Source organism: Strix uralensis, chromosome 2, assembly GCF_047716275.1.
Source record: "Strix uralensis isolate ZFMK-TIS-50842 chromosome 2, bStrUra1, whole genome shotgun sequence".
Classification (NCBI taxonomy): Eukaryota; Metazoa; Chordata; class Aves; order Strigiformes; family Strigidae; genus Strix; species Strix uralensis.
Genome location: NC_133973.1, coordinates 19,393,886 through 19,409,227, shown reverse-complemented (window position 1 = coordinate 19,409,227; position 15,342 = coordinate 19,393,886). Strand labels below are relative to the sequence as shown.

General features: G+C 46.3%; 1 protein-coding gene across 2 annotated transcripts; it reads right to left on the bottom strand.

Moving 5' to 3' along the window:
- Window positions 1–1,093: 1,093 nt before the first annotated feature.
- On the bottom strand, window positions 1,094–14,887 carry CD2 (CD2 molecule). Of its 2 annotated transcripts, none has more exons than XM_074860882.1 (5): window positions 14,769–14,887; window positions 11,600–11,896; window positions 8,773–9,015; window positions 5,169–5,288; window positions 1,094–3,080 (listed from the first exon to the last, which is right to left on the bottom strand). In XM_074860882.1, exons 1-5 carry the CDS (start codon window positions 14,845–14,847, stop codon window positions 2,872–2,874), a joined length of 948 nt encoding a protein of 315 aa, XP_074716983.1. In that variant the 5' UTR covers window positions 14,848–14,887; the 3' UTR covers window positions 1,094–2,871. The 2 variants fall into 2 exon arrangements, with proteins under 2 accessions (XP_074716983.1, XP_074716984.1); XM_074860883.1 differs by having other exon boundaries at window positions 5,169–5,200.
- Between the last annotated feature and the right edge of the window lie 455 nt (window positions 14,888–15,342).

The following is a 15,342-nucleotide window of genomic DNA, read 5'->3' as shown; positions in this document are numbered from 1 at the left end:
TCTTTTTACTTAACTTTGAGCCTCTTGGCATGTAAGAGAAACATTTAGCTGAAAAGAGTCTAGTAACCCAGAGGAGACCTCGGTGAGTTGACTGAAGCTGAGTGCTTCTCTCAGCCCATGGTTACGGCAGCCAGGTAGAGGGCAGTACTAAAACACAGACCTCCACACTTCACTCATGCCTATTGTTGTGACCTCTGGCCTGCCCTGTACTCAGGGTGCCCGCTGGCAGCCCCTCTCCCCGGGAAGGGGATTCAAGGGTAAATTTTGGGTGTGCACAGCCCTCACATACCTTAAGCCGAGACAGCAGAGGTTTCCACAGTTCACAGGGCAGTCTCAAGCCCAGTCTTGAGGGCAGGTTTCGACCCAGTTTGTGACCAACAGCAGAAAATCTTCTTGCCTCCCATTCCTACCCAGAGCATGACGTAGCTTCATGCTGCAGTTCCTTGCCAGAAGAACAATGAACTGGGCCAGAGTCACCCTGGCACCACCTCACGCATGCACCGGTGCTCCCCTGCAAGGAGCTGTGGACAGTGTCACCCCACCAACACCAGTCCCAGGCAGAGGAGGGCCTGGGGCAGCAGCTGGTGGGAAGCCCGGGAGTGTCTCAAAGGCACGACAGCAGCTCACCAAGCCTTGGCCATGGGGAAGGAGCATCTCCAAAGCATCCCTGCAGCTCTGTTAACCCCAGGGCACAGACAGCACTATCAGTGGCAAAGGGGTCCCAGGAGGAGCTGGCCATCTTCCTCAGGTCCCAGTAAGCCTCCCTGTCTCCCAGGAAGGACCAGTGCTCCTGGAACAACAGAGGAGTCCCAGCTCAGCTGCTCTGGAGAGGGCACCAATAAAGCTCCAGCCACACAGAACAGGCAGAGCATGCCGCCACAGCAGGCAGGTGGGCAAGGCAGCTGTGCTCACCCACACCGACCTGAGCCCACCAGCTGCCAGCACTCAGGTGGCAGTCAGTGTCTCACAGGGATCGGTGTGAAACCTCCTGCATCCATGTTTCCATGGCTCAGGGACCAAAACGTTTTTCTTGCCTCCTTTGTACCAAAGTGAGATCCAGATACTGAAGTACCAGCACAGGTGTGAACTAAAATCCTCTCCACCCACTCTTGTCTTTATTCATTCACTACAGGGATATAGCATATGTTACAAAATAAACCATGAAATGTTTACCAAATGCAACTTTAAATAGCAAAAGCCCTAAAACAAGCTGCAGAAAGCTAAGGCAAGAGCAAGTGATGCTCCCAGGGTTGTGTCCACTGGTTGGAATTCAAGCAAAGTGACTGAACTCCGGAGAAGGCAGAGACCTCCTTCTCCCTGACAAGTTACTTCCCTGCCCTTGTACCACCAGATAAAAATAGTCACATTTCTGAGGAGAAACAAAGGATGACTCTTTTATCTCCCCTGTCATGTGTAGGATAGTCAGGCCTGAAAGAGGTACTATGTGTTCTTCTGCCTAACGCAACATGTTAGCTGGATGTCTCATGCTCTGTGGCTCTCACAGTTCTCTCCTCCTCCACCTGTGCTGCCTCTTACACCAGATGGGGACAGTGTACCCATTTAGACATTCTTCTAAAAAGCACTGACCTTTCTCAGCTCCTCAGCTGTTCTATAGAGGCAGTTATGAACATCTCCAAGGACCAGAGGAGCGAGCAGTGTTTATCCAGCACATGGAGGGTGATGCAGGTGCAGTTACTGCAGTCCAACCTCTCCCTTTGGGAGGGACATCTCTCAGCAGTTCTCTGCCATCACCTGATTATACATGAGGTGCCTACCAACAGAATCAAGGGACACAGTCCCTCACCATCAGCAGGAGGCCCTATGATGCAAAGCCATGACGATTCAGACAATGCCACTAGTAATCAGACCGCTTGGCTGTTTGTAACACTTTTTTCATGAGCCAATGGATACCAGACCTTTTCTATGATGAAAAAATGTCTGGATAGCCAAACAGACCTATGCTGAGAAAAAACTTTCATTTTATTTGCCAGCACAATTTGCCAATTTTCACAGAAAACTGAAACAGTCCTTGGAGAGGCCATGTAGCACATTCCCCTGGCCCTCAGCAGAACAAGGTTGCCTTACAGATGGTTGCCTCATCCACCCTTTGAAACCTCCAGTGCTGGAGATCCTCTCCCAGAAATCTATTTAAGTGATTCGTTTGCAAAAAAAAAAAAAAAAAAACCCAAACCAAAAATCCTGACCTAACTCTCTTGCTGCAGTTTAAGCCTGTGGTTTCTTGTTTTAAACACAGTAGAGAAACTGAAAAGTTTACTCCTTTCCCACTTGCATTTTTCCCACACAGATTCTTCAAGGCTCTTACATCTCCTTTCAGTATTTTCTTCTCTGAATTAGATGACACCAATACTTTCAACTTCAGACAAGCATTTAATTACAACTATTTTTGATCCAGGAGGTCATGTATTTGAGGCCAGAAGGCTGTCCTAATGTGTGGCAGGAGAAAGGAAAGGTATGTGACAAAACCCTGTAAGATCCTTAGGCCCATGTCATCTCACTAGTGCTTTAGCTTCTTCTTGTTATAATCCATCCAAAAAGCACGAAGACAACAAAGTGCAGTAAAAACAAGTGAACCACAGAAGACACAGGTTTCAAGGCTCAATGCTCCATACCCTAACATGGATACACTTGAAGAAAAATGGCCACAGGGATGAATGCCCATCACCTTGAATCTCCTCCACTGGGTCTTTTCATCCCCATTTGATGCTCTCTATAATTTTCTGCAACGAAAGCTGCCATTTCATAGCTGAGCGTTATGCAAGGCTGGGCAGGAGGGGTTCCCAACTATTGGAAACTTTCTTCTCCCAGTGAATGGTGGAGCAGAGAGTCCACCATCCCTCCCAGGGCAGATGTTCAAGGTCTTTCTCTCGGGTGGTTTGGAGTCCGCTGCTGAGTGCGGGGCCTGGGCCGTGGGGGCAGTGCTTGCTGCTGCACCTGGGGCTGTGGCAGCGGCCGCTGCTGCACACGCAGCTGCTTCGGGGTGGGATTGCATGGCACCTGAGGGAGCTCCCGCACCACCATTTCCCTGCCCGCCTGGCGAGCCTGCATCGTTCGCTCCTCATCTGCAACGACAGAAGGACCCAGCAGTCAGGCATGTACTCAAGTCTAAGCAGAAGTTGAACAGTTAGGGAAAACTGCTTGGCCCAAGCAAGAAAAAGCCAAATATTGATCACACCTGGAAGCCCACTGTCACTCTCAGGTGTTCCTGCTACTCCAGTGGAACAACCAAAACCAGCTTCGCCTGCATACCCCAAGCAAACCCAAAAGCTTTTTGGCTACCTGACTGAGGTCCAGACACCTGGGGGTGTTTGGGGCAGCTGAGCACCTCTGCCCTCTCTGTGTTGGGGGAACCGACTTTGCCAGTCATCACCAATGGACACCTGCAGCCTGAGCTGCTCTGTCCTCTTTTGGAAACGGGCCACTGAAGAGAAAGTGAGATGTAACCCCAGGAAGCAACATCAAAACACTCCACCCTGCCGCTATCTGTACTGGGATGTCCAGTCACCTGGAAGCCAGAGGTCCATTTTCCCAGCATTAATTTCCCCACACGCAGAAGCAGTAAATTCATGCCAGCTGACTTTTGATCCCTAACTCATCATTTCTGAAATGTCAGTTAGTTTAGCTTAGGGATTGAGGGATTTAGCTCTTGGGACACTGAAATGCCCTTAAGCACACACCAAACTGTTTTAAAGAAGCTCGTCACCCTCTTTTTTAGTTAATTAGTTCTCTTTTTAGTTTATTAGTTCTCATTCTTTATCAGTCCTTATTTTCCCAGACTTCTCTTTTTCTCAATTCTTGCTGAATCCAGACCCAAGAATTGAGGATATGCTATCACTGCACAGTTGAGGGAGTAATGTATCCCACTCAGACAAGAACAGCCATAATATAAAATAACACTCAGGTGACTATGCTCACTCCAGCGTTGTGCTCACAGGCTATGGCAAGCCTTCTGAGATGACATCTCCTGGTTGCACTCTGGTGAGCTCTCCCAGAGAGCAAGGAAAACACTTGCCTGTTCTTCATGGTCGTAATCTCAGGGGAAGCAGGAGGGCCATGGCAAGTTACCCATGCTCAGGTGTGGTGAGGTTGCCCTTCCCGCGGCCATGGGACTGGTCACACTCACCCTTGCTGTCAGCCTGACCACTGGCACCTTTGAGGTATCAGCTGAGTTTTACTTCAGGCATTGCCCTCTTTATCTTGACAAAGATTTTGGGGTGTACAAAGAACCTTTCACTCCCATTTTGTAACTTGAGAACCAACTGACACAGAGACTAGCTGTTATTTGAGACCATACAGGAAGCCTGACGCAGTGTGTGGGGGCAGGACATAGAAACAAGCCTTTAACTGCCATGCTCCCCTGGCTGCAGGACAACCTCACTGCCAGGGCAACCTCCCTCCTGGCTTTAGCCTCCCCTTCCAGGTGGGCCAGACAACTCTTCCTGAGTGGCAGCTCAGTATCCTCTGTCCACCCAAACTAGCAGCAACTCCCAGGTTGTAAGTCAAGGCAACCTCTCCATCAAGACTGAGAGCCCACTCTCAGAGAAGACTCTGGCAGAGTATTTCCTATGATCTTGAGTTTTGGACAACACATGAAATCTCTGTCCACTCTGAAAACCTCAACTCTTTAAAGCACCCAAGTTGGACCTCCAGTGTTGATAGGCCTCCAAGGACATTGTTTTATAGAGAGGACAAGTTCTGTGAGATGCCTGAGGAAACTCACAGAAAAGCTGAGCCCTTCTTGCCCCTTCTCACTATCTACAATGTTTCTAAATGTGATTAATTATTTCAAGGATCCTAATTTGACACCATATAAATTTAATTTTAAAAAAATCTACTGACAGGATATCTGATTGTGTATTTTAGCCCCACAGATGCTCATGACTGGTGGCCTTGGCTGAGCTTTAGAGGAACAGTTCTTTCCCCATGAATAAATCAAAGGGCTTGAGAACAAGAAGTCTTTTGTTCAAAGCATTTATCAGAAACTGAAACGGGCAATGCCAGCCAATCTGCCAAGATTCACCATATGCCAAAACCAGATTCTTGGTCATGCCAAGGCAGAGAGCATGCTCCTGCCCACAGGGGTGCTGTCAGATGGAAGCTCTAAGATTTTAGGTGTCTGGATAGCAACATAAAGCCCCTTAAACACTTACCATTGTCTTCAAGCCTTTCTGCTTTCTTCTTCCTGATACAATAAATAAGCAAAACCATGAAGATGACAAAGAAGATTGCACCTCCTGCTATGCTTAAGATGAGATAAAGGTCCATCTGGCCTAGTTAAGGGAATGAAAGAAGATGTTAGAGGGAAAGAAATAACTTGCACAACGTCTACCTAGAATTCTGTATTTTATTCTATTGACTGTACAGGCAGCCCCAGTGAGAGAGCCTATCCTTTGCCTTTTCTTTATACACAGCAGAAAGTTGCTGGTCCTCATTGTGGAGAATTTTGATTTCTCCCTGGTGGATTCAAGTTCTGCAGAAAATTGAAACCAGAGCATTATGTGTGCCAGCACATCTTATTTACATTACCTCAAATGCCCTGTTCCTGCTACCAATGGACCCTTTTAAGGACAATGAGCATCCAGGCAGTGCTCAGCATCTAACAAAAAGAAACCCTCTAAGTACTTCCTACTGAGGAAACACTGAGACTAGCTTACTTCATAGTATTTCGGTACTTCCTCTTCAATTTTTGGCTGTACACAAATTTTAAAAAATAGTGAAAAGGAAAAGAACATAACCAAATATCCCACAGCCTCAAAATGAGAGTTGGGTTTGCCCAGTGCACAAAAATTCATGAGAGTTTCTTGTTTTGGTCAGACAAAGTTTGCTGGACACTAGCCTTTCTTTACCACCTCCTGCTTGGGCTGTCCTCCTGGCATTTGGTGTTCACGCCCGAGCACAAACACCATGGAGCTGAACCCAGCAGAAGTGCACCTTCCTCAGCATCTTGGGGGACAAAGCTCCAAAGAAGATGACACCCTTAACATTCACTGGGCATGAACATGGAGAGCAAAGAGTGATGAAACCAAAACCAAGGTGTCTACAGTATAAAGGCCACCATCAGCCTGGGTTGCCCCAGTGAAAAAAAAAAGACAAGTACCCTCAGTAATGTGGTTCTTCTCACCTGTTTTAGCTGCCAGTGTTACACCAAGGTGTATTTTGCCCTTTCCATGCCTGTTTCTCCCAGCTAACTATAAGGTGAGCCCAGGCAGAATGACACATAGTTATGCTTGTATGAAAAGTTAGCTGAGCTGAAGCCCATCTGAAGTATGCCTTGCCAGGTCAAAATTCAAGGCAATAGGCCTTGAAGGCAGGACCAGATGTCCATGGAGGGCAGCAGGGTTGGAAGAAGGTTTGCAAGCTGAGGGATTTTTTATCTAATATGGAGCTGGTACAGTCTTCTCACCACACAGAAAGGTCTGAAGGGTTTTTAGTTTGAGTAGGAAGGGTAGTGCTGCATGGTTTTAGTGGTTTTTTTGGTGTCTGAGAAATGCTATATTTGTGCTTTAAAGACCAGTGTGGCAAACATTTTATTTCTCTGTTAATGATTTGAGAAGAAACAAACTTTCCTGCCCAACTCACCTGGTGAAAGAAAAGCACTTCTCAAGGGTGAGAAGAAGGGAAGTCAAAGTATCTAGCTGATGGGCAATGCCTGCCTATACCAGCAGTTCAGGCAGGCCCATGCTTGCCTGGCTTGTGCCCTGGGATGGCCAGCTTCAGGCAGCATTTCCTCATTAAGACAACATGTTTGGGCTAGTTTGTTCTGCCTTAAATGGACCTAATCCATCAGCATGTTTTCACACCTGGCTCAAAAGTCCATGCCACATCCCATGCCCCAGCCCTTTCACAATGCTAGCACCAATGGGGCTGTGCAGCCCATCAGATCAGGCACTCATGCAGCAGAAAACAACCCTTTTTCAGCTATTTTAGGCATCAGGGGGATCCTTCAGGAGGCAAGGGCTGTGTGGAAGAGCAGAGGCCACCCCATCCCTCAGCTCTTATCCCTTCAATCAGCCAGAGCAGACCTTGGATCGCTTCAGTAGGGCCTCTATACATTAAGGTTTGCTCTCTCCTGTCTCACATCATGGACTGGCCTTGGGACTCAGACTTTTCCTTAAATTTGTTGTGGCAGAAATAGCTGGAAACTGGAAATACTGAGCCAGCTTTCACGAGATCCCCGCTCTCCACTAGCTCTAGCGGGAATCTAGAACAAACAAGTACTTTAAGTGAAGCACTCACAGTTAGGTGGGATGAACCCAAGCCCAGCAAATTCAAGGACTTTTCCCCAATACTGCACTGGAAATCTGAACTTTGAACTGAACATCACATCCAGTGTCATACCAGTATGATCTGTCCCTTCTTTTTGCCATAACTTTCAAAACTTTTACGGGGGAGAACGATGACTTCTTTTGCCTATTTAATAATTTTCATCATGATTCTATCAATTTTAAATGCAATTCCTCCAGCTCTTTTGCTGCGTTTGTGGTTTAGAAAGATGACATTTCAAGTGAGTAAGAAAATCCATGGTATGTTTGAGTCATGCTCATCTGAGCCATGCAGACCTAAAGCTCAGCTGAATTCTCCATAACCTCCCTCCTGATTTCTAGGCCAAGCTGGAGAGTCCAAGCAGCTTATTCTTCTCCTTGTGAGAGCACCCATCCATATCCACAGGTAGCAGGCAACCACCCCCTTCATAGGTATGATCATGGAGGGGAGAAAGATAATGTGCAACTGATTTTCCTGCCATAAGGATGTAAATCAAGAGCAAAACCCTTGAAATCAATGCCATGGCTTCACATACATAGGAGAAGATCCCAAGCCATGTTTTCAAAAAATAAACTGTTAATCTATGTTGTGATAGCTTGGGTAGTTTTAGACTATCTTATTGAAGTCAACTCTTTGTCTTTGGACTGACTGACTGACATCAACTTTTGAGAAGTACCATTAGTTTTAAAGGAATAAAGGAGGATAAAAATGAGGGGGAAAGTGCTTTCGGCCTTTTTCAGACTGCTGTGTGTGATTAAAACACTTTCAGGCCCACCTCCCAGCTTTCTCCTTTACTTCATTGGTCTACCACTAGTGATGGTTCACACCACTTGAGTCTGTCAGGATGCTGACACCAAAAAGTCTGTCAGGATACCTCTGGCAACTTTTGGAAGAAGAATCAGAAGTGATGGAGGGGAGAGAGAAAATGATGGGATGAGCAAGAATCTCTCTCTCACTCATTCATCCTTCAGCCAGCCTGATCTCACTGGCAGGCTGCAGTTTCCTCCAGCAGACTCCACCTCCAGTGGAAGCAGCATTGCAGTATGCCCCAGGGGCCTCTCTGCCACCCACAAGGCTCTTGACTCCAGAAGAACCTCTCCCCCTCTTCCAGTGACCCCCAGGCCTCACTGAGCATGGGGGCAAACACCACTGGCCGCAGGAAAAGAGGAGCATGGCCCACCTCACATCCCACTGCCCCCAGCTTGGCCTCCCTGCTGTTAGAGTAGGGATGCCACAAGGGTAGCAGTGGGGCAGGCAGCAGCAGGGTGGGGAGGGTGGAGATGTGACAAGGCTGGGGAATGCCCAGCAGAAAGCACGACTCGCATCCTGGCTACCACAGCAGCATTGGCTCCCAATAACTGTGGCAGTGTTAGACTCACAATATTGGGTACCAAGAACCATGGATGCTCCTGGCACCCAGACCAGTCCTACAGATACATGCAGACTTTGTGGGTCCACCCTAGCAGATTCTGGCAAAAACAGATTTTTTACCTGAGCACTTAATTACTTTTTCGGCTGTTTTTTCGCTGACTTGGTTTTTAACAACGCATCTGAACGTCCCAGAATACCGTGTGTGCAATTCCAACCTTGTTGCATTCTTTTGGATTTTTTTGTGGTTATCTTGAGTCAGTTCCATCATAAACGTTTCGTCTTTAGTCTTGTGCTTCACTTCACACTTGACAGATACAGTTTTATTCATGCATTCAGCACTGAGGATTGGCTGAGGGACAGGCTCTGAAAAAGAAGAGAAGGGACAAGCACATCTGAGATGGTTTCTCCTTTTGAAAACCTCCATTATTAACCAGAACAGAGAATTAGCCCCCAATAAGCAGTAAGGGAGTAACACCAGCTAATGAGACCAGAGAAGAAAGAAGAGTAAATTAGACCTCTGCTACAGAAGTAACGACAGTAATAAAGAAAATGCAGTATGTTAGCCTACATATTTGGCCTAGCAAAGCAGAGCGGCACCACCAGGGCTTGGCTGCTTTCAGGGTGAGCCTGGCCCACAGCCAGCCAGCCAGGCGACGGGAGGAAGTTGTGTTTTCGCGGAAGGCAGCACGTGGGAGGGACTCAGAGCCACAGCCCCCTCCAACTCTGGCCCCAGTGTTTTGGTGCAAATGAAGTCAGATCTGCCTGTGCCCATCAGGAGAGATTTCCTCTAAGGCAGGACAAACAGCTATTTATGTACTACCGACAGCACTCAGCTAGCACGAGAGCCACAGCATGAAAACCCACCAAAACAGAATAGAAAACACAAACCAGACACCTCTTAGCTCTCAATGAGGTTATGACAGACAGAACTGATTTCTGTCTCTTTATGTCCTGCAACAGCTAGCTACATTTCAGTTCCAGATTCTCTATCACAGGTGGCACTGAAAGAGCCAGAAAAGCCTGCAGGAAACCCTCGACTAGGGGCAACTGGCAGGAACATCAGAGGGAAAAAATTTAATTTCTACCTTTTAGACCAGGTAAACAAAAAAATGCCAGGGCCACCTGTAGTTATAGGCAGTGTAACTTATAGAGAGCATAAATTTTAAAGCCAATAAGGGCTGCTTGTAGGAAATGCAGCCTAAGTTCACACTGTGACACCTGCAGCCACCCTTTCCTTGTTAAGCCCCCTCCTCTTCTGCAAGCTGTAACCTATCATCCAGGGGAACACCCCAGTGTGAAACACTAGAGTACAGACCCCAGTGATGGACTTGTGTGATGGTATCATCTAAACTATTATTTTTTTGGAACAACTGTTTGTCCAACCCTAGTAATAAAGTAATCTGGCTGACAAATGACTCTAGCACCCAACAATTACTAAACTTTACTTCCAAAACCATATATCAGAGGTAAGGCAACCTCTCTGCTGCACAGTAGATGAAATGATGCAGCACATAGCTAGATTGGAACCTTAACCCAAAGTTGAACCCAGTACACCCCAATGACAGCTCAGTGGCTTAAAGCACAAATAAGTAGCATCAGGCCCTGACGACTTCCTGAATCTGCAGACAGTTTGCAATAATAATTCCCAAAGCAGTGAGACACCCTTACTGCTTAGCAGTCTGTTAGCCACAGGGCCTCCCGCTGCACAGAAACCCTGCTAAAACCATTCCAGCTGTCATTGCTGCCTTCACAGAATCACAGAATCAACTAGGTTGGAAAGGACCTTGAAGATCATCTAGTCCAACCATTAACCTAGCACTGCCAGTTCCCATCTACACCATATCTCTCATGCCTTATCAAGGCATCATTTCTGTTGTGCCAGCTGGTGACCTCAAACTCAAGAGGCTGGCAAAGGTGTGCATGCTGGCTGAGGAAGGACAGAGCAAAATCAACCTCTTGCTAGGAAAAAAATCCACACTACCCTACAGTTTAGCAGCCTGGAGAGGAGGCAGCAGCCATAAAGGAGCCACCCCCATCTTCCCTACTCATCCCAAAAGCTTTGGGCTGCTACCACTCTGATCTCTCAGGACAAGATACAGCACAGGAATGGAGGCTGCCTTCACGCTTTGAACCCACGCAGCTGAAATCCCCAGTGCATGCTTAAGTGTGCTTTGAACAGCACAATCTTCATATTTGTTGCGTTATGCTACACAAGCATAGGGTGTAGGAGTCTTCTTCCACCGCAAATTCAACTCCTATTGTGGTGTATCTCAGAGGAGGTGACTGTTGGCTACTTTTTATCTTAGAACAAAAATGGACTGGGATCCCATTGCCTAAACACAGGTATTTAGTGCCTCCTGAGCTCCTGAGATCTCCTCAGGAGGCTGGCAGATACAACACAAGGTGCTCACCTTGCTGGAGCAGTAGCTAGAGACCAAAAGTCTTAACTCAGTGCCTATAAAACAGCACCAGAAGTGCCAGAAGTGCACGGTGCATCAGCCGCAGGCATTCCTCACGTAGGTTGCTGCGCTACCACAAGAGGTTTCTGGAAGCAGGGTGCTGCTGGGAGCACATCCCCCATCGCGTGGAGCAGCTCTGGGCCCGAGGAGTCCCAGCACCACGTGCAGTGCTGCGACAGGGCCATGCGCACCCACCCGGCTGCCAACATGGACACGCTCATGGCTGCTTGCTCGGGCACATGTGGAAGTGGGGGCTGACAGAGAGGGGAGCCAGAGAGAAGCAAGGGACCAGAGAGCATCCACAGGAGGAAGAGAAGGGAGAAGAGAGGCAGACTGCTGTCAGTGGTGGGAGGAAAGAGGTACATCTTACAGAAGTCCCCCCAAAACAGAAAGGGGGGCAATGGGTAGAAAAGGTTGTAGGAGAGAGCGGGAATACCAAGTTGTTGTTCAGCTAGTCTGGGAATGGTATGGGAAGAGCAAACACTCACCCTGAACGATGAACATTGTATCTTCTTCTCTGTTCAATTTTCCATCCTGATGATAAACAGTCACCGTGTACTTTCCACTATCCTCCTTCACCACCTGCTCTATTTGCAGAGTCCCGTTTAGAAATATCTTACACCTGCATTGTTCCTTGTTCACGTAGTACTTAACTTTCTTATCTTTTATCTGAATCAACTTTTTTCTGTCTTTCAGCCATGTTGCATCATATACGTTCCCAGCAACAGCGATGCTGAGAAGAGCCGACTCATTCACGGCCATGTAAATCCATTTGGCGACAGAGCCTGTAAAGGGAAGGACAACCAGCCCGTCAGTGTGTCGCCGGCAGCCCGATGCCGTGCTCAGCAGCCACAGCAGTGACCCAAAAGGTTATCACTTGCTACCCTCCCTCTGCCCCAAGTTGCCTAAGCCTAGGCATCTCTTGATCAGTCATTAGATAAATGTCAGTGCCCAATTTAATTCTAAGAGGCAAGGAAGCTAAGAATCCAGCTTTCAAAAGCTGGCTTTATACTCTGGCTGACTTATTTGGAGTGATTTTGGATGTACAAGATTCATGCCTGGCCTGTGAACTTAACCCTGAACTTAACCCTTCCTGAAAATAAGGTCACTTTGTTGTGTTTTGCATGTGTCACAGGCTGGTACCCAGAGCGCCCATCACTGCAAACACCGCTGCAGACAACAAGAACACAAACCACTAGTGGCCCTGGACAGTAGGGTCAGTTCAGCAACAACAGTGATGGCAATAATAATAGTAGCCCATGTCAAGCAGTGAGTGAGTGTAAGGCACTGAACTGGAGGCAGACCCAGTGCTGCCAGCCTGCAGTACCCCCTCCTCACCCATCCCGGGCACCCTGCCCCACTGGAATATATCCACTTGATTTTTCTAGCACAGGATCACAATGGGGCAAGTAAGGCAGGGAGAAACAAACAGCTAACTGCATCCTGTGATTGGGCACTGGAGACATTAGGAGATAAGCAAAGGCCAAAAAAATCTTTTCTCCTTGCAGGTGTCCTTTGATGACAGGTCCCCTCTCCAGAACAGGTAAGAGTAGGTGCTTCCCAAAGGTGCTGCCAGGGCTGGGCAGCACTTAGCGTGTGACTGCTGCAGGGGATATTCAGGAAAGCCAAGGCTGATAAACATCAGTCATGTTACTACCAGTGGAGATGACGTACTCTTCGGGCTGTGCCTGGGTGGCATGCCCTCTCCCATCCAGGCTTCTTCACAGCCTGTGCAAGGCCCATCACTGGCGAACCGGGGTTTCCGAGTGCAAAGTTTATTGGGAGGTCACTTCAAGTAAGGTGTTGTCTCCACCCCCGTGGCGGGTGGAAAATTTGCAGGAGGAGGTAGAAAAGTGCTCACAAGTGTCAGGTGGGATAAGCTCACTGATAACTGAGTGTGCACTTGGAGCCACAGCCTATTTCATTTGTCATTTTCTTATGTTCATTCTTCTTCAATTTACAGGATAAAGACAATCAGCAGGAGGGGATTTCTCTTCACATCACCAGATGGAGCTGATTCTGCTCTAATTTTATATATTTCAAGCACTTTTTCCCCACAGAGAGAAAAACTATGTTTATGCATATTTTTATTACAGTCCTTCATTCCTGGTATCTAGGACAGTGATAAACTATATCACAGAGGGGAAGCTGAAATCCAGTTGCTATTTCATGAAGCTAACAATGTCAGAGATAATCAAAGAGCTAAAATAGTGTGCCTCTACAACAAGCAAATTAATACTGAAGTGCTTTTTGCAATTCACCCCCAGTCTAAGGAGAGGCTGTTACTTCACTATTGCATTTCTTACAAGGTATTTGACGTATCTAATGAAATATTCTGAAATCAAGCTCTCAACCAAACAGTCTCAGAAGCAGCTATCTTCCACACAGATGACACTACAGATTATACCCAAATATTTTAATTTTAATAGTTGTTTCTGCTCAGTCGTGCACAGCTATTTAGAGCTAGTAATAAGATTTCTTTGCGTAACAGATACTATTATTTATTTTTTCTCTCTGGAAGTAAAGGAAAAAAAATAATAAGTTTTCAAGGATAATTCAATGGCATCTCTATGGACAGACCACCTAGACACATCTCCGGATGTTTGTTTATCTGATCTCCATAGTCTTGCTAATGGAAAGCTGAACGTCCCACACATACAATACTAAAAATCTGTTTAGCTAATGAAAAAGCATTTCTGCAATGCCAGCTGAAATGCACTTCAAGGGGCAGAAAGATCCAAACTGGCAGTGTAGAATTCACTTGCAGTCACAAGAAAGAGTTAAAATGAAAAGCTCCCATAGTAACTTCAGAGAAGTAGGGAAGTCATTGAAACAAGTTTTCCATCCAAGGGAATAATCTTCATTTCTGCTGGGGAAGATGGTTTATATATATATCACATATATAAAAACCAAAAAAAAAAAAACCCCAAACCACCACGTTCCTTATTTACCTATTAATTTTGTTCTGGAGAAAAGCATTAAACAGCCATATATACAATCTATAGTGGAATGAACAGAGAAGAAAATCTATGCGTGATTGTATTGTCTCCATCTCTCATAACCTCCTCTAATCTATGAATTAACACCTTAATTAAGTTTTTAGATTAATATTTTAAAAAATAATGAGAGCAATAATATGCAAAACATAAAAGACGTATGTATTTGCATGCTGTTTTCACATCTTAGACTTCTTCAACTCCACCGAAGAAACTGAGATATATCACTCTTTCTGTTAATATTTATGGAAGAATATAATTTGCACTTTCAAAAGATTTGCTCATCTTTGATAAGAAAAGGAAATTACATGTGATAATGCACCGTGAACTGGATCTCTAATGTAGTACAAGCTACCTCGAGGGCAGAGAGAAAACTGCATGCTGACATTTCTCATTATACATGTGTCAAATTAAGGCTCATTAACTTAAAACCAAAACTGTTTACAGCTTATTATTATAACTGGAATAGGAAACTCAGGTCCTGCCCTCCCCCCGGCTGAAAATTAAATCGAATAATAATAGCAATAACCCAAAGGTCTTCACTCATTGGGAAAGTGGAATTAGTTTCTTATCAGTAACATTCCAGCAAGTTGTAAATGGTTTCAAATGCAATTTTAACAAAACTAGCCCGAAAGAGCAAAAAATGGTAAGAAAAACTCACATTTTACACTGGGAAATAAAAGCAGCAGGCACTTGACTAAGAAAATCCTCCTAAAATTCATATTCAGGGTCAAAAACATCCAGTGTTGCCTTGTCTAATGATAGCTCCTGGCAGATGAAATGATTTTCTGCTGTGAGCAAGCGGTCGTGGGACGTGTCAGTACAACCCTCGTGCCCTCCTCCCCTCCTCCAGCTCTCACCCTAGCACTTCCCATTTCTAGCACAGACACAAAAACCACGGGCAGAAATACCTCTCAACAGGGTGATTTATCAGGATGGGGACAACATGCAGTGACAAGGAAAGTACACTAAAATGTAGTAATGGCTCCAAGGTCTGTCTACCCAGCTGGAAGGCTAGCCAGGGCTCTTGTCCTCTTCAGTGTTCACCCAAAGAGTTCAACTCCAGCATCTACATGTCATCATTCTAGTGGATCAGATATGGGTTTTGAAGTGGGGGGTGATGGGAATCCTTCTGCTCCCCCATAGCTTCAGCAGGAACGAGGGGACAGAAAGCCCTGGACAACCAGTGAGGGGCAGGTATCTGATGGCTGTTGGGCAATGCGTAGAAAGGAGAC

Bases quoted from the DNA above. Each gene is read 5' to 3' on its own strand.
- CD2 (XM_074860883.1), bottom strand. From the start codon at position 14,847: ATGTTTTTGACCCTGAATATGAATTTTAGGAGGATTTTCTTAGTCAAG. The intron at 9,016-11,599 runs GTGAGTGTTTGC...CTTCTTTTTCAG, and splicing joins TACAATGTTCATCGTTCAGG to AGCCTGTCCCTCAGCCAATC. The intron at 3,081-5,168 runs GTAAGTGTTTAA...CTGTCGTTGCAG, and splicing joins AGAAAGGCTTGAAGACAATG to ATGAGGAGCGAACGATGCAG.